The 21,851-nt window shown below is 42.4% G+C and overlaps 1 protein-coding gene across 1 annotated transcript in view; it reads left to right on the top strand.

Moving 5' to 3' along the window:
* Window positions 1-20,938, top strand: part of LOC311109110 (plexin domain-containing protein 2-like) — a 164,172-nt gene extending 143,234 nt beyond the window's left edge. Inside the window, exons 13-14 of the mRNA XM_084151919.1 lie at window positions 15,486-15,649; window positions 18,711-20,938. Coding sequence (XP_084008045.1) covers window positions 15,486-15,649; window positions 18,711-18,830 — 284 coding nt within the window. The 3' untranslated portion in view covers window positions 18,831-20,938. The remainder of the gene's footprint in view (window positions 1-15,485; window positions 15,650-18,710) is intronic.
* The last annotated feature ends 913 nt before the right edge of the window (window positions 20,939-21,851 follow it).

Here is a 21,851-nt window from a genome sequence, read left to right as displayed (position 1 = left end):
AGTGCTGGTTTCAAATGACTACTACTACTACTAGTAGTAGTAGTAGTAGTAGTTGTTAATTAAGTGATAATGCCTGAGAAGCCGGTGTTTGGAGGATATATTAGCACGGGTGTTCTTAGGCCCGAGACGAAGTCAAACCGTGCCAATATATCCTCCAAACACCAGCTTCGAGAGCATTATCACTTTTATACAACGGGTTACCAACATATTCAAATAATGATTTACATATTTTCATAACATTTTTTATTTTGATGAATTTATTCATACAATTTCATCCTTCCACGAGATATAGACCCGACACAAATCTAGGGTTGCTACCTAAACTGGCTGGTCGGGCGTTCGTTCTATCGGTTCGGTTGCCAGAGACACAACCCGGTCGTTAAGACTTTTTGTTCCAAATCTATGAACACGACCCAGTCGTTCGTTCTAAATGTTCCGTTGCCATGATGGCTGACAACGTTCTTATCCCTTGCTTGCTAGCTAGCCAACTTTGGCTAACACAGTCACGTCAAACAGTGCAGTCAGAATAAAAGCAAAGTAGCTGCATTTGCGTTTCTTTAAGCTGTTCCGCGATTTCGCTTGGCATAGAACATTCGCTCTCTGGCCAGGCCACTGTTCAGAAAAGATAGCCAACTGACGTTACACACCTAACACAAATACTTCAAACTGAAGCTGGATTGACAGCAAAGTAGCTGCATTTCGTGTTTTTCTATTCACATTTCTTTGTATGTATGAAGCCAATTCATGATTTCGACTGGCTGAGAAAAGCTGCCAGCCTGTCTGTCTCATCCCGAATCCCGAAATGTTAATTACCATAAAACAGCTGGAGATCGAACTTCAATATTGAAACAATGTTGCAAATGTAGGAGACAGAAAGCAAGGTTATAACAAATCTCCGCTGTTGAAAACTAGTCTAAAAGAAAAGGGAGATCATGTTTAGATGCTTTTTACAGTGTAGATGTAGTACATAAATTGCCTGGCTGAGCTGATGAGACAGTGGATTGAGCAGTCAGATGGAACAGAGTAAATAGGCATTTTAACATCATAGATTCAGACAGTTTTAATTTGTGGAATAGACTAAGGAATGCGGTTTTAACCAATCAGAATCCAGCATTAGACCCACCCATTGTATAAAACTTAAAAAAATAACCACAGATATAACCCAGCTAGCGCATAACGTTCTGAGAACCATATGTTTCTTAGAGCTTGGTGAGGGCGTGGTTCTCCTATGGTTATTTTGCATACAACCTTCCCACAACTTTCTGGGAATGGTGCAGGATAGTTGCTTGGCTTTGAAACGTTCTCAACACATTTAAGGAACTTAACAACAATTGTTTTCTTGGTATTTCACTACCTTAACAGATTGTTTCCTAAAAGTTCAAACATGGTTACATTTCATTTCAATTTTGAAAGTGTTTTACGAACGTTCTCCAACTGGTTTGACATTGGGAATGTTCTCAAATAGTTCAGAGAATGTTAAGAAACAATGTTCTTCAGTGGGAATTTCAGAACTTCCACAGAACATTCCACACAAGTTCCCATGTGGTTCTATTTAATGTCATATATACAAAAAAATTCAAACGCAACATGTGAAGTGTTGGTCCCATGTTTCATGAGCTGAAATAAAAGATCCCAGAAAATTTCCATACGCACAAAAAGCTTATTTCTCTCAAATGTTGTGCACAAATTTGTTTACATCCCTGTTAGTGAGCATTTCTCCTTTGCCAAGATAATCCATCCACCTGACAGGTGTGGCATATCAAGAAGCTGATTAAACAGCATGATCATTACATAGGTGCCAACAATAAAAGGCCACTCTAAAATGTGCAGTTTTGCACAGAACACAATGCCACAGATGTCTCAAGTTTTGAGGGAGATAATGTTCATTTATGTACCATAAGCCGCCTCCAACATCGTTTTAAAGAATTTGGCAGTGCTTCCAACCGGCCTCACAACCGCAAACCACGTGTATCCACGCCAGCCCAGGACCTCCACATCCGGCTTCTTCACCTACGGGATCATCTAAGACCAGCCACCCGGACAGCTGATGAAACTGAGGAGTATTTCTGTCTGTAACAAAGCCCTTTTGTGGGGAAAACTCATTCTGATTGGCTGGGCCTGGCTTCCCAGTGGGTGGGCCTGGATCCCAGTGGGTGGGCCTTGCTCCCCAGTGGGTGGGCCTTGCTCCCCAGTGGATGGGAATACAGTGGCTTGCGAAAGTATTCACCCCCCTTGGCATTTTTCCTATTTTGTTGCCTTACAACCTGGAATTAAAATTGATTTTTGGGGGGTTTGTATCATTTGATCTACACAACATGCCTACCACTTTGAAGAGGCAAAATATTTTTTCTTGTGAAACAAACAAGAAATAAGACAAAAAAACTCAAAGCTTGAGCGTGCATAACTATTCACCCCCCCAAAGTCAATACTTTGTAGAGCCACCTTTTGCAGCAATTACAGCTGCAAGTCTCTTGGGGTATGTCTTTATAAGCTTGGCACATCTAGCCACTGGGACTTTTGCCCATTCTTCAAAGCAAAACTGCTCCAGATCCTTCAAGTTGGATGGGTTCCGCTGGTGTACAGAAATCTTTAAGTCATACCACAGATTCTCAATTGGATTGAGGTCTGGGCTTTGACTAGGCCATTCTAAGACATTTAAATGTTTCCCCTTAAACCACTTGAGTGTTGCTTTAGCAGTATGCTTAGGGTCATTGTCCTGCTGGAAGGTGAACCTCTGTCCCAGTCTCAAATCTCTGGAAGACTGAAACAGGTTTCCCTCAAGAATTTCCCTGTATTTAGCGCCATCCATCATTCCTTCAATTCTGACCAGTTTCCCAGTCCATGCCGATGAAAAACATTCCCACAGCAAGATGCTTCCACCTCCATGCATCACTGTGGGGATGGTGTTCTCGGGGTGATGAGAGGTGTTGGGTTTGCGCCAGACATAGCATTTTCCTTGATGGCCAAAAAGCTCAGTTTTAGTCTTATCTGACCAGAGTACCTTCTTCCATATGTTTGGGGAGTCTCCCACATGCCTTTTGGCGAACACCAAACGTATTTGCTTATTTTTTTCTTTAAGCAATGGCTTTTTTCTGGCCATTCTTCCATAAAGCCCAGCTCTGTGGAGTGTACAGCTTAAAGTGGTCCTTTGGACAGATACTCCAATCTCCGCTGTGGAGCTTTGCAGCTCCTTCAGGGTTATCTTTGGTCTCTTTGTTGCCTTTCTTATTAATGCTCTCCTTGCCTGGTCCATGAGTTTTGGTGGGCGGCCCTCTCTTGACAGGTTTGTTGTGGTGCCATATTCTTTCCATTTTTTTTATAATGGATTTAATGGTGCTCCGTGGGATGTTCAAAGTTTCTGATAATTTTTTTATAACCCAATCCTGATCTGTACTTCTCCACAACTTTGTCCCTGACCTCTTTGGAGTGCTCCTTGGTTTTCATGGTGCCGCTTGCTTGGTGGTGCCCCGTGCTTAGTAGTGTTGCAGACTCTGGGGCCTTTCAGAACAGGTGTATATATACTGAGACCATGTGACAGATCATGTGACACTTAGATTGCACACAGGTGGACTTTATTTCACTAATTATGTGACTTCTGAAGGTAATTGGATGCACCAGATCTTATTTAGGGGCTTCATAGCAAAGGGGGTGAATACATGTGCACGCACCACTTTTCCGTTATTAATTTTTTTGACGTTTTTGAAACAAGTTATATTTTCATTTTACTTCACCAATTTGGACAATTTTGTGTATGCCCATTACATGAAATCCAAATAAAAATCAATTTAAATTACAGGTTGTAATGCAACAAAATAGGAAAAACGCCAAGGGGGATTAATACTTTTGCAAGGCACTGTATGCAAAAAACACTCTGGAGAATCTGTTATCATGTGGCAAAAGGTTTTGTGGTCTGACGAAACTAAAATTGAACTTTTTGGCCTAAATGCAAAGCGTTACGTTTGGCACATCACCCTAAGAACACCATCCCTGCTGTGGCGGCATCATGTTATCAGGATAGAAGGGGAAATTAATGGAGCAATGTACAGAAAAGTCCATGAGGAAAACCTGCTGCCCTCTGCAAGAAAGCTGAAACTGGGACGGAAGTTCACCTTTCAGCATGACAATGACCTGAAGCACACAACCAAATCTACAGTGGAGTGGCTAAGGAATAAAAAGGAAAATTTCCTTGAGTGGCCCAGTCAGAGCTCCGACCTAAATCAAATCGAAAATTTGTGGCATAACTTGAAGATTGGTGTCCATCTACGCTCCCCAACGAACTTGACAGAGCTTGAACAGTTTTGTAAAGAAGGTCAAATATTGCCAAATCTAGGTGTGCAAAGTTGGTAGAGACCTATCCCAACAGACTCACAGCTGTAATTCTGCCAAAGGCGCTTCCACCAAGTATTAACTCAGGGGGGTGGACACTTATCCAATTATGATATTTCTTTTTATATAATTTTTCACAATAAAAAATAATTACAAGTGGAGTATGGTGTGTAGATAAGTGGAACATCCTTATTTAAATGCATGCAACTGAGGCACTGACACAACAAAATGTGAAAAAGGTTCAAGGCTGTGTAGACTTTGTATAGGCACTGTATATAAGTTATTGGCAATATTCTGGAAATGTTCTAAAAATTTTATTTGTACACATTAACATCATGAAGAAAACTTTCCATAAAAACCACAAGAAAACTAAACATTCAGAGAATGTTCTAAGAATGTTACTTAAAAACATATACAGTGGGGAAAAAAAGTATTTAGTCAGCCACCAATTGTGCAAGTTCTCCCACTTAAAAAGATGAGAGAGGCCTGTCATTTTCATCATAGGTGCACGTCAACTATGACAGACAAATTGAGGAAAACAAATCCAGAAAATCACATTGTAGGATTTTTAATGAATTTATTAGCAAATTATGGTGGAAAATAAGTATTTGGTCACCTACAAACAAGCAAGATTTCTAGCTCTCACAGACCTGTAACTTCTTCTTTAAGAGGCTCCTCTGTCCTCCACTGGTTACCTTTATTAATGGCACCTGTTTGAACTTGTTATCAGTATAAAAGACACCTGTCCACAACCTCAAACAGTCACACTCCAAACTCCACTATGGCCAAGACCAAAGAGCTGTCAAAGGACACCAGAAACAAAATTGTAGACCTGCACCAGGCTGGGAAGACTGAATCTGCAATAGGTAAGCATCTTGGTTTGAAGAAATCAACTGTGGGAGCAATTAGTAGGAAATGGAAGACATACAAGACCACTGATAATCTCCCTCGATCTGGGGCTCCACGCAAGATCTCACCCCGTGGGGTCAAAATGATCACAAGAATGGTGAGCAAAAATCCCAGAACCACACGGGGGACCTAGTGAATGACCTGCAGAGAGCTGGGACCAAAGTAACAAAGCCTACCATCAGTAACACACTACGCCGCCAGGGACTCAAATCCTGCAGTGCTAGACGTGTCCCCCTGCTTAAGCCAGTACATGTCCAGGCCCGTCTGAAGTTTGCTAGAGTGCATTTGGATGAAGAGGATTGGGAGAATGTCATATGGTCAGATGAAACCAAAATAGAACTTTTTGGTAAAAACTCAACTCGTCGTGTTTGGAGGACAAAGAATGCTGAGTTGCATCCAAAGAACACCATACCTACTATGAAGCATGGGGGTGGAAGCATCATGCTTTGGGGCTGTTTTTCTGCAAAGGGACCAGGACGACTGATCCGTGTAAAGGAAAGAATGAATGGGGCCATGTGTCGTGAGATTTCGAGTGAAAACCTCCTTCCATCAGTAAGGGCATTGAAGATGAAACGTGGCTGGGTTTTTCAGCATGACAATGATCCCAAACACACCGCCCGGGCAACAAAGGAGTGGCTTCGTAAGAAGCATTTCAAGGTCCTGGAGTGGCCTAGCCAGTCTCCAGATCTCAACCCCATAGAAAATCTTTGGCGGGAGTTGAAAGTCTGTGTTTCCCAGCGACAGCCCCAAAACATCACTGCTCTAGAGGAGATCTGCATGGAGGAATGGGCCAAAATACCAGCAACAGTGTGTGAAAACCTTGTGAAGACTTACAGAAAACGTTTGACCTGTGTCATTGCCAACAAAGGGTATATAACAAAGTATTGAGAAACTTTTGTTATTGACCAAATACTTATTTTCCACCATCATTTGCAAATAAATTCATAAAAAATCCTTCAATGTGATTTTCTGGAATTTTTTTTCTCATTTTGTCTGTCATAGTTGACGTGTACCTATGAGGAAAATTACAGGCCTCTCTCATCTTTTTAAGTGGGAGAACTTGCACAATTGGTGGCTGACTAAATACTTTTTTTCCCCACTGTACATTCCGTTCTCAGCGTCACCAAAACTCTCACTATCCTCTATCTTGTTAAGTGTTCAGGTGTGTTGGCCGCACCCACTAATTGGCCACAACTGATCTTAATGAGTGCTTGTTTCCTTTGAAAATGGGGTCTGTTTGAATAGACTAAAATAAACAGCTAGCTCCATCCTGGTGGCACAGTGGACTAATTCCATGGATAGAGAACCGAAGATCAGAGGTTGGAATTGATCATAGGTCATTGATGCCGTGTCTCACTAAACAAGACATGTGTTTGCATGATTAATGCCTAAGGAAATCTATTTCCATGTGTCCCATCTGTGCTTGGAGTTATAGAAAGTTCATTTCTTATTGAAAAAGTCAGTGAAAGTTAAGTTATTCGAATACTTCCAAATAACCTATAATTTCCATTCTCAGAGCGTTAATAAAACCTCACAGTAAAACTTAAGGAACGAGAGTAAAACTTTCTCAGAACCTCCCTGCAACCAAATAAGAAATATTCCGAGCACAGGCAAAATGTTCACTTCTGTTATCAGAACGTTTAAAAAACGTTTAGTTTTACCGGTCAGGAAACGTATGGCTTCGTTCCCACAACCAATGTGAAACCAAAAAGATACAGTACATTCCCACAACTTCCAACTTGCTAGCTGGAAAGGGACAGAGTTGGAGGTGTGTGTTAAGCCTTGTTCACACTGCAGGCCTTAATGCTCAAATCAGTTTTGTTTTTCAAATCCGTTTTGGAATACTGACTGTCCAAACAGCAAGTTACAAGTGAACAAATCGGATTTGTGTGTGTTCAGACAACAGTCATTTGCTGACATAGAGTGAGGGAAAAAGGTATTTGATCCCCTGCTGATTTTGTACGTTTGCCCACTGACGAAGACATGATCAGTCTATAATTTTAATGGTAGGTTTATTTGAACAGTGAGAGACAGAATAACAACAAAAAAATCCAGAAAAACGCAGTGGTCTAAGGCACTGCAGCGCAGTGCTAGCTGTGCCACTAGAGATCCTGGTTCGAATCCAGGCTCTGTCGTAACCGGCCGCGACCGGGAGACCCATGGGGCGGCGCACAATTGGCCCAGCGTCGTCCAGGGTAGGGGAGGGAATGGCCGGCAGGGGTGTAGCTCAGTTGGTAGAGCATGGCGTTTGCAACGCCAGGGTTGTGGGTTTGATTCCCACGGGGGGCCAGTATTAAAAAATAATGTATGCACTCACTAACTGTAAGTCGCTCTGGATAAGAGCGTCTGCTAAATGACTAAAATGTAAATGTAAATGTAATGTCAAAAATGTTATTAATTGATTTGCATTTTAATGAGGGAAATAAGTATTTGACCCCTCTGCAAAACATGACTTAGTACTTGGTGGCAAAACCCTTGTTGGCAATCACAGAGGTCAGACGTTCTTGTAGTTGGCCACCAGGTTTGCACACATCTCAGGAGGGATTTTGTTCCACTACTCTTTGCAGATCTTCTCCAAGTCATTAAGGTTTCGAGGCTGACGTTTGGCAACTCAAACCTTCAGCTCCCTCCACAGATTTTCTATGGGATTAAGGTCTGGAGACTGGCTAGGCCACTCCAGGACCTTAATGTGCCACTCCTTTGTTGCCTTGGCCGAGTGTTTTGGGTCATTGTCATGCTGGAATACCCATCCACGACCCATTTTCAATGCCCTGGCTGAGGGAAGGAGGTTCTCACCCAAGATTTGACAGTACATGGCCCTGTCCATCGTCCCTTTGATGCGGTGAAGTTGTCCTGTCCCCTTTGCAGAAAAACACCCCCCAAAGCATAATGTTTCCACCTCCATGTTTGACGGTGGGGATGGTGTTCTTGGGGTCATAGGCAGCATTCCTCCTCCTCCAACCACGGCGAGTTGAGTTGATGCCACAACACTTTCACCCAGTTCTCTTCTGAATCATTCAGATGTTCATTGGCAAACTTCAGACGGCCCTGTATATGTGATTTCTTGAGCAGGGGGAACTTGCGGGCGCTGCAGGATTTCAGTCCTTCACGGCGTAGTGTGTTACCAATTGTTTTCTTGGTGACTATGGTCCCAGCTGCCTTGAGATCATTGACAAGATCCTCCCGTGTAGTTCTGGGCTGATTCCTCACCGTTCTCATGATCATTGCAACTACACAAGGTGAGATCTTGCATGGAGCCCCAGGCCGAGGGAGATTGACAGTTCTTTTGTGTTTCTTCCATTTGCGAATAATCGCACCAACTGTTGTCACCTTCTCACCAAGCTGCTTGGCGATAGTCTTGTAGCCCATTCCAGCCTTGTGTAGGTCTACAATCTTGTCCCTGACATCCTTGGAGAGCTCTTTGGTCTTGGTCATGGTGGAGAGTTTGGAATCTGATTGATTGATTGATTGATTGCTTCTGTGGACAGGTGTCTTTTATACAGGTAACAAGCTGAGATTAGGAGCACTCCCTTTAAGAGTGTGCTCCTAATCTCAGCTCGTTACCTGTATAAAAGACACCTGGGAGCCAGAAATCTTTCTGATTGAGAGGGGTTCAAATACTTATTTCCCTCATTAAAATGCAAATCAATTTATAACATTTTTGACATGCGTTTTTCTGGATTTTGTTGTTGTTATTCTGTCTCTCACTGTTCAAATAAACCTACCATTAAAATTATAGACTGATCATGTCTTTGTCAGTGGGCAAACGTACAAAATCAGCAGGGGATCAAATACTTTTTTCCCTCACTGTAGCTACGCCAGTAACGACAGGTGATTGGTGGTGCTTCCTATCACTCAGAAGTTATGTAGCAAGTTAAGGTGACAACAATGCCTGCAATGGACGTTTCCCAGTTGCTTTGAATGTTCAAAATCATAGTGTAAGAACACTTTTAAAGCCTCAAAGGATAAGATTATCTAACTCTCAAAACGAGTCATTTTCCGCTAGCCACAGCAGTCAACTAGCCAGCTAGTTAGCAGTTTAGATTTCTAGCACAGTCATTCAGTAATTTGTTGTGAGGGGCGCGAGCAAGATGGCGGTCAGGGCAGATGCGGTTTTTTGGTAGTTGAAGGAATTATTGGATTTCCTCACCCAAATATGACCATTTGGTCATTTCTAAGGTCATAAAACCCCGTATGAATATGGTTTAGTTTGTTTATCAAAATAATGTATTACTTTCTGCAAGTTATTCACCTCTAAAACTATTAAGTTAGCAACAACACTAGATAGCCAGATCAGCTAGCTAACTCAAAAACTAGCTTGTCTACATGGAAACTTCCACGACCAAAACCAAAAGAAAAGAAATGGAGAAATCATCAGTTGGACAATTAGCAGCAAAAGATGGTATGGTTTTGGGTACTCCTCTTCAGAATGTAACTATGGGTGGAAATACTGCTGTGGGTGATAAAAATTTGGTGAGCACGCACAACAATGCTGACAACCTGCGCCCATCCAGTCCCCAGCTCAGGCTGTTACCTTACAACCCCGACACTCCAGTCAAGCCCCAGGGGAAAAATATGAGAGGGCAAGTGGGTATGTCACTTCTTGAGATGCAAAACATTATTGTGATGCTTTTGACAGTAAAAATAGATTAAAGGGCAGATGGCTTGGAGGAAATGTTTAGGGGGAATACGATGAAAATTGAGGCCATAAAAAAATATGTTGACTTTATCTCTGGACAAGTGAAAACCCTCAAAAGTGACATGAAGAATCAAATCAAATTGTATGTGTCATATGCGCCGAATACAACAGGTGTAGACCTTACAGTAAAATGCTTACTTACAAGCCCTTAACCAACAATGCAGTTTTAAGAAAGAATACAAAAAAAAAGAATAGAATATAAAATAATTCAAAATAAAAGTAACAAATAATTAAAGAGCAGCAGTAAACATAACAATAGCGAGGCTATATACAGGGGGTACCGGTACCGAGTCAATGTGCGGGGGCACTGGTTAGTCGAGGTAATTGAGGAAATATGTACATGTAGGTAGAGTTAAAGTGACTATGCATAGATAATAAACAGAGAGTAGCAGCAGCGTAAAAGAGGGGTGGGGGGGCAATGCAAATAGTCTGGGTAGCCATTTGATTAGATGCTCAGGAGTCTTATGGCTTGGGGGTAGAAGATGTTTAGAAGTCTCTTGGACCTAGACTTGGCGGTCCGGTACCGCTTGCCGTGCAGTAGCAGAGAGAACAGTCTATGACTAGGGTGGCTGGAGTCTTTGACAATTTTTAGGGCCTTCCACTGACACCGCCTGGTATAGAGGTCCTGGATGGCAGGAAGCTTGGCCCCATTGATGTACTGGGCCGTACGCACTACCCTCTGTAGTGCCTTGCGGTCGGCGGCCAAGCAGTTGCCAAACCAGGCAGTGATGCAACCAGTCAGGATGCTCTCGATGGTGCAGCTGTAGAACCTTTTGAGGATCTGAGGACCCATGCCAAATCTTTTCATTCTCCTTGGGGGAATACGTTTTGTTGTGCCCGCTTCATGACTGTCTTGGTGTGCTTGGACCATGTTAGTTTGTTGGTGATGTGGACACCAAGTAACTTGAAGCTCTCAAGGTAGAAGTTATCTGCCAGGAAAATGAAAAGAAGGTGGCTGAATTCGAGCAAAAGGTGAATGAGGCAGAGAGATACCAGTGCAGGTGGAACCTGATGCTCCATGGAATTCCAGAGCAGGCGGGTGAGGACATCAAATACAGAGTTGTTGACATCTGTGGAGCTGTCATTCCCGAATCAAAAGGCACATTTCAGGAAACTGTGGACATCGTTCATCGTTTGGGAAGACTCAAGGATCAAGACCGAGGACAACCATCATCCGGTTCACCAACAGATCTACACGGGATCTTCTCTGGAGGCGAGCGAAGAACTGTGAGTTCCTCATCAAGCAAATATGGAGGTTCACAGAGTTTCTGACCTCAGCGGACAAAGTGACATGGGAGAAACTGTGGCCAACGGTGGCTGCAGCTTGAAAGGCAGAGAAAACTGCATTTTTTGTCATTGCAAGAGTGATTATCGATGGGAAAGTAATGTGGCCAAATCAGAACATTTGAGAGAGAGCCAGAGTCTAACTCGGACAGAACAGGTAGGCCTAAACACTGCCTAATTGCCAGGTGAAAAGAAGCCTTTTATTGTAAAGAATTTACACTCTCCTATTGTAGAGAACATTGGAAAGAGATTTAACTCCTGGTTATTAAGAGATCTTTCTTTATCTGGACGTGTACTTTTGTCAAAATCTGAAGGTCTGTCCAGATTAGTTTATACCGCCCTTGCTTTGGATGTTCCTCTCTCAGTAACTAAAATGGTTGATAATAAATTATTTAACTTCATATGGAGGAATAAACCTAATTATTTAAGAAAAGCGGTAATATGTAGCACCCAAGGGGAGGGAGGATTGAATGCTCTGGATTGTAAAACGTCTAATATAATATTTAAGATCAAATGGATACAAAACCATTTAAGAAATAAGGATTGCATTTGGAATTTAATCCCTAATTTAATATTCCAACAGATTGGTGGTCTAGAATTCTAACTCAAATGCAACTTTGATGTGGTTAAGATCCCTATTAAGCTTGCTAACTTCCATAAACAAGTACTTCTAACTTGGAACCTCATCTACAAACATTTTCCCCCACATAGATTTGCAATCTGGAATAATAAAGACATAAAATACAAAAATAAGTGTTTGTTTTTCCAGAACTGGTTTGACAACAGCATTATCTGGGTTAAACAATTATTGAATAATGATGAACAACTATATGACTATCCAGAATTCATGAGAACACCACAATGTTACATTCACTCCTGAGGACTTTCAAATAATTTTGTTGTTAGAGCTGTTTCTAAAGGTGCTATTCTTCTTTTAGGAGAATATAACAGTACTCCAAGTGCAACTGTTGAGGATTTTGTAGCCTCAAAACAGCTAGAAGGAAGGGACATTTTAAACTATAAATGTAATAACATGTATATAAGAAAACTATGTCAAGATGTTACTATTCCCTCTGCTACAATATACTGGAATGCAGCCCTAGGACAAGTGAACTGGAACAAAGTATTGTTGTTGTCTGGCAAATATTGTATATCAGTAAGCGTAAAAACAAAAAAGCAATAAGTACCATAAAACTTTTTTACAAATTTGAAAATGTATCTCGATATGTAATACCCCTGTCTGTTAGGTTTATGTACTCTTGTTTGTATATTTCTGTTTTTGTATTTGTAGCTCAGTTGGTAGAGCATGGCGCTTGCAACGCCAGGGTTGTGGGTTCGATTCCCACGGGGGGCCAATATGAAAAATGTATGCACTCACTAACTGTAAGTCGCTCTGGATAAGAGCGTCTGCTAAATGACTAAAATGTAAAATGTAAAATAAAAAATAAATACAATATATCAATTTTTTTCCACTACCAGTCAAAAGTTTGGACACACCTACTCATTCAAGGGTTTGTCTTTATTTTTACTATTTTTTACATTGTAGAATAATACAAAACTGTAAAATAACACATATGGAATCATGTAGTAATCAAATAGCCACCCTTTGCCTTGATAACAGCTTTGCACACTCTTGGCATTCTCTCAACCAGCTTCATGAGGTAGTCACCTGAAATGCATTTCAATTAATAGGTGTGCCTTCTTAAAAGTTAATTTGTGAAATGTATTTCCTTCTTAATGCGTTTGAGCCAATCAGTTGTGTTATGACAAGGTAGGGGGAGTATACAGAATATAGCCCTATTTGGGAAAAGACCAAGTCCATATTATGGCAAAAACAGCTCAAATAAGCAAAGAGAAACGACAGTCCATCATTTCTTTAAGACATGAAGGTCAGTCAATACGGAACATTTTAAGAACTTTGAAAGTTTCTTCAAGTGCAGTCGCAAAAACCATCAAGCACTATGATGAAACTAGCTCTCATGAGGACCGCCACAGGAATGGAAGACCCAGAGTTACCTCTGCTGCAGAGGATAAGTTCATTAGAGTTACCAGCCTCAGAAATTGCAGCCCAAACAAATGCTTTACAGAGTTCAAGCCACAGACACATCTCAACATCAACTGTTCAGAGGGGACTGTGTGAATCAGGCCTTCATGGGTCGAATTCCTGCAAAGAAACCACTTCTAAAGGACACCAATAAGAAGAAGAGACCTGCTTGGGCCAAGAAACACGAGCAATGGACATTAGACCGGTGGAAATGTGTCCTTTGGTCTGGAGTCCAAATTTGAGATTTTTGGTTCCAACCCGCCGTGTCTTTGTGAGACGCGGTGTGGGTGAATGGATGATCACCGCATGTGTAGTTCCCACCGTAAAGCATGAAGGAAGAGGTGTTATGGTGTGGGGGTGCTTTGCTGGTGACACTGTCTGTGATTTATTTAGAATTCAAGTCACACTTAACCAGCATGGCTACCACAGTGTTCTGCAGCGATACGCCATCCCATCTGGTTTGGGCTTAGTGGGACTATCATCTGTTTTTTAACAGGACAATGACCCAACACACCTCCAGGCTGTGTAAGGGCTATTTTACCAAGGAGAGTGATGGAGTGCTGCATGAGATGACCTGGCCTCCACAATCCCCCGACCTCAAACCAGTTCAGATGGTTTGGGATGAGTGGGACGGCAAAGTGAAGTAAAAGCAGCCAACAAGTCCTCAGCATATATGGGAACTCCTTCAAGACTGTTGGAAAAGCATTCCAGGTGAAGCTGGTTGAGAGAATGCCAAGTGTGTGAAAAGCTGTCATCAAGGCAAAGGGTGGCTATTTGAAGAATCTCAAATATAAAATATATTTTGATTTGTTTAACACTTTTTTGGTTACTACATGATTCCATATGTATTATTTCATAGTTTTGATGTCTTCACTATTATTCTACAATGTAGAAAATAGTAAAAATAAAGAAAAACCCTTGAATGAGTAGGTGTTTCCAAACTTTTGACTGGTACTGTATATTTGTTTATTAAATTCAATAATTTGTTACTAAACAATTAACAAGCTAGTTATCTACCACATGTTCTTGTCAAACTGTCAACAGAATAGCTAGCAAGAAACAATATATGCCAAATAACAGTCTAAAAACCACTTGAGGGCAAATAAACCAGATTTGACCGTTCAGAAATAAGTCGCATGGCCAGGAATCAGATTTGTATCCGACTTCAAACCACCTAATAAGGTGGTTTGAAATGTGGCTTGAAATATCCGATTCCATGTGCTTTTTGTCAGTTCAGTCTGCAGGAAAAATAACAGATTCGAATCGGATATGCAAAAATTTTAGATTTGAGTCCCTTCAAACTGCCAATGTGAACAAGGCTTTTGTGATTAAGAACACATGAATTCACTGGTAGCCAATTAGGCCTGGTTTGACTCTGTCTTGTCCCACAGCCTTCAAGATGACAGTGCACATTCCTTAAGGCTCTCTGTAGGACAGCCAATCATTATGGAGTCTCCTCTCCAAACACCCATCTTATCAAACTGGACTGTCATTACTGAAGAGTGCCTAATAACTTTCGATATCTCCATCCATAGACGCGTCTCTCCTCCTATCCAACAACACCATGTGCTAACCTTGGTTTGGGATTATCTCATGCCTCTGCTGTAGCACGCTGCTCATGAATAGCTAGACAGGCTATGCCACAACGATGCTAACCTCCTCCTTCCAGACACACACACACACTGTCTGCTAACGGCTGAGCTGGATCCGGAATGTTCCATCTTTTTCAGAAAGAAAGAACATCTAATTTTAGTTGACTGTAAGGCTTGAAGAATAATATTCAGGGTTGTTTTGTTTTTGGAACAATAGCAAAACACAATTAACTTTTCTGGGGGTTGAACCTGGCACTTTTCGTTTCTTGCATGGTTAAATGGTTGAACGGTAATTGCCACTAGAGTAATTATGATTAGACTGTGAGGCTGAACAAGGCCGTGCATCATGACATTTGGTCAACTTAATTTTTTATCACAAGCTTCAGGCGTGTTTACTAAGACAGAAGTCCTAGTGACAACCGCAGAAAGAGAGACCAGCAGCACTCATGAATGATGAGTGTCCCCTACTGTTCAATAGGAGAAATGCAGTGAAAGTCTGTTCAATCTGAGTACCTGGTAGACGGATTGTGCACAACACAATTGTGTGTGCGTGTTTACATGCATGTGTCTGAGTGTTTGGGTCTGTGTTCAAGAGAGAGATTCTAAAGTGTGTTTTGCTGTGTTACTCCAGCGATGCCAAAGGAGAGTGCTGCAGAGAGGAAGGGCACACACCCACTGCACACTGGCCTGATCCTGGGCATCCTCATGGTCATGCTCATCATGGCAGCCGCAGTCCTGGTCACCGTTTACATCTACCACCACCCCACATCAGCCGCAAGCCTTTTCTTCATCCAGGTGAGTCTATAATACCACTCTATGTGGCTATCTCAACATTCAAACTGTGTGCAATTCAATCCCTGTGTGCTCCCTTCTCACTGTATCTCCTCTTCACCTGTCTCTAATGGTGTCTCGTCTGTCCATACAGCATACAAAATATGAAAGAAGAGTCATCCACTCTCCCCCCAAAAATGACAATCAAGCTTATATACACTGCTCAAAAAAATTAAGGGAACACTTAAACAACACAATGTAACTCCAAGTCAATCACACTTCTGTGAAATCAAACTGTCCACTTAGGAAGCAACACTGATTGACAATAAATGTCACATGCTGTTGTGCAAATGGAATAGACAACAGGTGGAAATTATAGGCAATTAGCAAGACACCCCCAATAAAGAAGTGGTTCTGCAGGTGGTGACCACAGACCACTTCTCAGTTCCTATGCTTCCTGGCTGATATTTTGGTCAATTTTGAATGCTGGCGGTGCTTTCACTCTAGTGGTAGCATGAGACGGAGTCTACAACCCCCACAAGTGGCTCAGGTAGTGCAGCATCTTCCAGGATGGCACATCAATGCGAGCTGTGGCAAGAAGGTTTGCTGTGTCTGTCAGCGTAGTGTCCAGAGCATGGAGGCGCTACCAGGAGACAGGCCAGTACATCAGGAGACGTGGAGGAGGCCGTAGGAGGGCAACAACCCAGCAGCAGGACCGCTACCGCCTTTGTGCAAGGAGGAGCAGGAGGAGCACTGCCAGAGCCCTGCAAAATGACCTCCAGCAGGCCACAAATGTGCATGTGTCTGCTCAAACGGTCAGAAACAGACTCCATGAGGGTGGTATGAGGGCCCGACATCCACAGGTGGGGGTTGTGCTTACAGCCCAACACCGTGCAGGACGTTTGCATTTTCCAGAGAACACCAACATTTGCAAATTCGCCACTGGCGCCCTGTGCTCTTCACAGATGAAAGCAGGTTCACACTGAGCACATGTGACAGACGTGACAGAGTCTGGAGACGCCGTGGAGAACGTTCTGCTGCCTGCAACATCCTCCAGCATGACCGGTTTGGCGGTGGGTCAGTCATGGTGTGGGGTGGCATTTCTTTGGGGGGCCGCACAGCCCTCCATGTGCTCGCCAGAGGTAGCCTGACTGCCATTAGGTACCGAGATGAGATCCTCAGACCCCTTGTGAGACCATATACTGGTGCGGTTGGCCCTGGGTTCCTCCTAATGCAAGACAATGCTAGACCTCATGTGGCTGGAGTGTGTCAGCAGTTCCTGCAAGAGGAAGGCATTGATGCTATGGACTGGCCCGCCCGTTCCCCAGACCTGAATCCAATTGAGCACATCTGGGACATCATGTCTCGCTCCATCCACCAACGCCACATTGCACCACAGACTGTCCAGGAGTTGGCAGATGCTTTAGTCCAGGTCTGGGAGGAGATCCCTCAGGAGACCATCCGCCACCTCATCAGGAGCATGCCCAGGCGTTGTAGGGCGGTCATACAGGCACGTGGAGGCCACACACACTACTGAGCCTCATTTTGACTTGTTTTAAGGACATTACATCAAAGTTGGATCAGCCTGTAGTGTGGTTTTCCACTTTAATTTTGAGGGTGACTCCAAATCCAGACCTCCATGGGTTGATACATTTGATTTCCATTGATAATGTTTGTGTGATTTTGTTGTCAGCACATTCAACTATGTAAAGAAAGAAGTATTTAATAAGATTATTTCATTCATTCAGATCTAGGATGTGTTGTTCAAGTGTTCCCTTTATTTTTTTGAGCAGTGTACAAAGACAGGTATTGCTTTGACTTGTCAACAGTCCATAAGTATCCACTGGATTTAGAAGTCCCTTTGCTCTGGACTGTCTTTACCGGTTGGTCAGTCATGTCACCTGAAGTACTTTAGAACAGCAGGCAGAGACCCATGCTAGTCTAAGGGTAGTACAGTACTACAACAACTTGTGAGGGAGTCTCTCCGTCTCTCTCTGCCTGTCAAGTTTGATTATGATGTGTGCTTTCCTAACCTACCCCAGCAGATACTTCATTCCAAGGTCAGGCAATATGTCTCCAACCACTAGACGCCAGTATGTCAGGGTGGAATAACAAACTACTCCCACTGTGATTCTCTGTATGGGTCCCAAATTGCACCCTATTCCCTATTTAGTGCACTACTTTGACCAAAGTCGATAGGGCTCTGGTCATAAATAGTGCACTATATATGGAATAGGGTGCCATTTGGGACTCAAGCTCTGTCAGGCCCTCCCAAAAAAAAAGTATAGTCATAATCTGGGCAGCGTTTATTACACTTTATCCTTGTTTCTCCAACTCATAAATATGCATGATTACTTTCACAGGGCGCAGGCAGTGAAACAGGGCTCCACATGGTTCTTTGATGATAAATGCCTACAAACGCTTTGGCAATGAATTGGTTTTGGTTTCATTTGTACCGTTTGGAGAACGTAATGAGACTGATTGATGTATAAACATCAAGAAAATAAATGACAAATGCATAATCTTCAAGGTCAATATCGCACAATGAGCCAATCCCTCATCAAGGAACAATTTTCTCGGAGAGAATTCAAATGCTTCTCTCTCGGAGCTCTCATCACTCACTGAGTGGTTTAGTACATGGCATATATCAAACGGCGAGAGCGTGTCAATTAATGTCATAACATTTATGCTCCCAATACATCTGTTTCAATCACGCATACCTAAGAGGTTATTAACTCCGGAAATGTCATATATTATATCTCACTGTCTGTGATACAATGTGCTCGCTTATTTCTACTGCTATCCTTCCATATGTAGCTCCTCTGTGAAGTTTTCCCTAGGTACAGATCTAGGATCAGCTTCCCCCTCCCCTAATCGTAACCATTAGTGGGGGAAATGCTAAACTGACCCAGGATCAGCGTTTAGGGGCAACAAGAAGAACGTGATAGCTACAGATAGAGCTCAGCTGACAGAGAGGGTAGCGCAGTGACCTAACCCTGGGCACAGGTCAGTGGCATTGCAGATCTTTGGCCTTTGACCCTAGTCTGTCACCTCAATGACCTCTAACCCCTCTCCCCTTCTCCAGAGGCGTCCCAGGAGGTGGCCGGCCATGAAGTTCCGCCGAGGGTCCGGTCACCCGGCCTACGCGGAGGTGGAGCCCGTGGGCCAGGAGAAGGAGGGCTTCATCGAGTCTGAGCAGTGCTAAGGGGCATCCACCGCTCCCCCCCATTGCGACTGATTGACGCTGGTCTCTTGTTTTGTTGATTCAAACACTCACTGTCAATATTGTGAAATGAGATGAGAAAATCGTGGTGGTGTAACTTTTAAATCCCATGCTTTTTTCTGGTGGTCTGAGTGTGGGCCTTGTGTTTGGTGGACTACCATGGTGAACCTTCAAACCTGGATTGTCCAACAGAGAGCTGATCTGAGAGCTGCTGAGGGAGGGTCACTGCCAGAGGGACTGTGCTGTGGGAAAACCTTAAACTGATCTCAAGTCAGCTCTTCATCCAAAGCCTCAAAGTCTGTGAACACTTCACACTCACGGTGGTGAAAGTGACTGACTTTTTGGGGACAGAGGGAAAGTAACAGTGTAATTGAGTGTGACTGCCCTACACTGGTGGTGTGTGATGTGAGGGGGGAGTAGTAGGAAGAATTATACAGTATATTTTTCAGAATCAATACAGAGTATGTGAACAGAGATCTTGACTTTAAATGTTGGTGAGATTATATAGGCCTTTATATATCCTTTGGGGTTTTGCAAATTTACTTTTCATCTGTTACTTTTTTAAACTGGGGTTTTATTGTTCTTAATCAGTGAGGGGATTTTGTCTTGCTTTCCACTACCATAATAAGGCTTCTTTACCATAGCTTTTACTCCATAGTGTGGTTCAATAGTGTGATATGCTCCTGCTACGGCCACTCATCCCACCCAGGAGTAGCAGGATTTTTTTGGGGGGGGGTTTACAGTGATTTCAGTACTGCCATTATTTCCCTGACTGGAGTTTGCTCAACATTTTTTTGCACAATGTTTTTCATGCACATACATCTTTATTCATTTCACTTGTGGTACAAATGCAAAATTGTGAGACAGGCGCGTGTGTGTGTGGTTGTGTGTATGCATGGTCTATATGTGAGTGAGCGTGTGTCTCTCTCTGTGTGTGTGTGTGTATGTATGTATGCTTGTTCGCGCATGTTTGTGTGGTTTTTGTGTGATTGGATCTCAAAGTGCTTGTAGGTTGGTCAGTTTGAGCTGGTTCTGTGTAATTGATGCTTACTGGTTGACCTGAGGTACTTTTACATGATTTTATGATAAGTTTGGGACATACCTGACAATGTGGTTTCCAATAGCAGTTTCACCCAGGGGCGTCAATTGGGTATGGCAGAGTATGGCAGTCCCCATACCCTAGCTCAATACTAACAATTTAAAATAATTCCAATGCAAATGCAGCAAATGCAGTTTAGCGGGGTGGCTTAGTATTAGCGGGGTGGCTTTAGGACCATGTGGACGGGCAGGCTGTTTAGCAGTGGTAGAGAGCATGTTTTGGAACCATGCGGACGCCTCGGAGCGGGATGGTGAACAGCGCAACTTTTATTTTAAAACAGTGTAGAGGTAGAAGATTGCTGTAGATGGCTAGGATGCTAGGTAACTGCCGTTTGACTTGAAATGAAACTAAACTAGAGTTTTTCATCCCGGTTCTGAGATAGGGTGTAGCAGGTAATTGCTGTATGCCATGTGTTTGAGGTGAATGAAGCTACAGCAGCTACCCTAGGTTTGGCTGAAATTATGCCCCTGGTTTGACCTGCTGCTGTTTCAACCTGAAGAATAATCTGATCTTGTACAGGACTGGAGGATATGTGTTACTATTCTATGGAGTGAGAAATCTGCCAAAATATTAAACGAATGTAACATTAGAATCGTAAATAAGTTTGGGTCGATATTTGGCAGATATCTAACTCCATACTGTTCCAGCTCTTGTTCTATATTAATGGATGGCTAGTCCATGTCATTTAACCCTAGCATAGCATAGTGCCTTCAGAAAGTATTCACACCCCTTGACATTTTCCACATTTTGTTGTGTTACAGCCTGAATTTAAAATGGATTAAATTTAGATGTTGTGTCACTGGCCTACACACAATACCCCATAATGCCAATGTGGAAATATGTTTTTAGAAATGTTTACAAATTAATTAAAAATTAAAAGCTGAAATGTATTGAGTCAATAAGTATTCAACCCCTTTGTTATGGCAAGCTTAAATAAGTTCAGGAGTAAATATGTGCTTAACAAGTCACTTAATAAATTGTATGGACTCACACTTTGTGCAATAATAGTGTTTAATGACTACCTCATCTCTGTACCCCACACATACAATTATCTGTAAGGTCCCTCAGTCAAGCAGTGAATTTCAAACACAGATTCAACCACAAAGATCAGAGAGGTTTTCCAATGCCTCACAAAAAAAGTCACCTATTGTTAGATTAAAAAAATATATATATGCCTTTGAAGTTATTAATTACACTTCGGATGGTGTATCAATACACCCAGTCACTACAATGATACAGGCATCCTTCCTAACTCAGTTGCCGGAGAGGAAGGAAACCGCTCAGGTATTTCACCATGAGGCCAATGGTGACTTTAAAACAGTTAAGAGTTTAATGGCTGTGATAGGAGAAAACTGAGGATGGATCAACAACATTATAGTTACTCCAGAATACTAACCTAAATGACCGAGTGAAAAGAAGAAAGCCTGTACATAATACAAATATTCCAAAATATGCATCCTGATTAAAATAAGGTACTAAAGTAAAACAGCAAAGAAATGAACATTATGTCTGTCCTGAATACAAAGCGTTACATTTGGGGCAAATCCAACACATCACTGAGTACCACTCTTCATATTTTCAAGCATGGTGGTGGCTGCATCATGTTATGGGTATGCTTGTCATCGGCAAGGACTAGGGAGTTTTTTAGGATAACGCAGGCAAAATCCTAGAGGAAAACCGGGTTTGTCTGCTTTCCAACAGATACTGGGAGACAAATTCACCTTTCAGCAGAACAATAACCTAAAACACAAGGTCAAATATACACTGGAGTTGCTTACCGAGACGTAATTGAATGTTCCGGAGTGGCCTAGTTAAAGTTTTGTCTTAAATCGGATTGAAAACCTATGGCAAGACTTGAAAATGGCTGTCTAGCAATGATAAACAGCCAACTTTAAAAGGAGTAA

The sequence above is a fragment of the Coregonus lavaretus genome (genome assembly GCF_964263955.1).
Source record: "Coregonus lavaretus genome assembly, chromosome: 34".
Classification (NCBI taxonomy): domain Eukaryota; kingdom Metazoa; phylum Chordata; class Actinopteri; order Salmoniformes; family Salmonidae; genus Coregonus; species Coregonus lavaretus.
The sequence above is the reverse complement of the archived record's forward strand: the minus strand, read 5'-3'. Positions and strand labels throughout refer to the sequence as shown.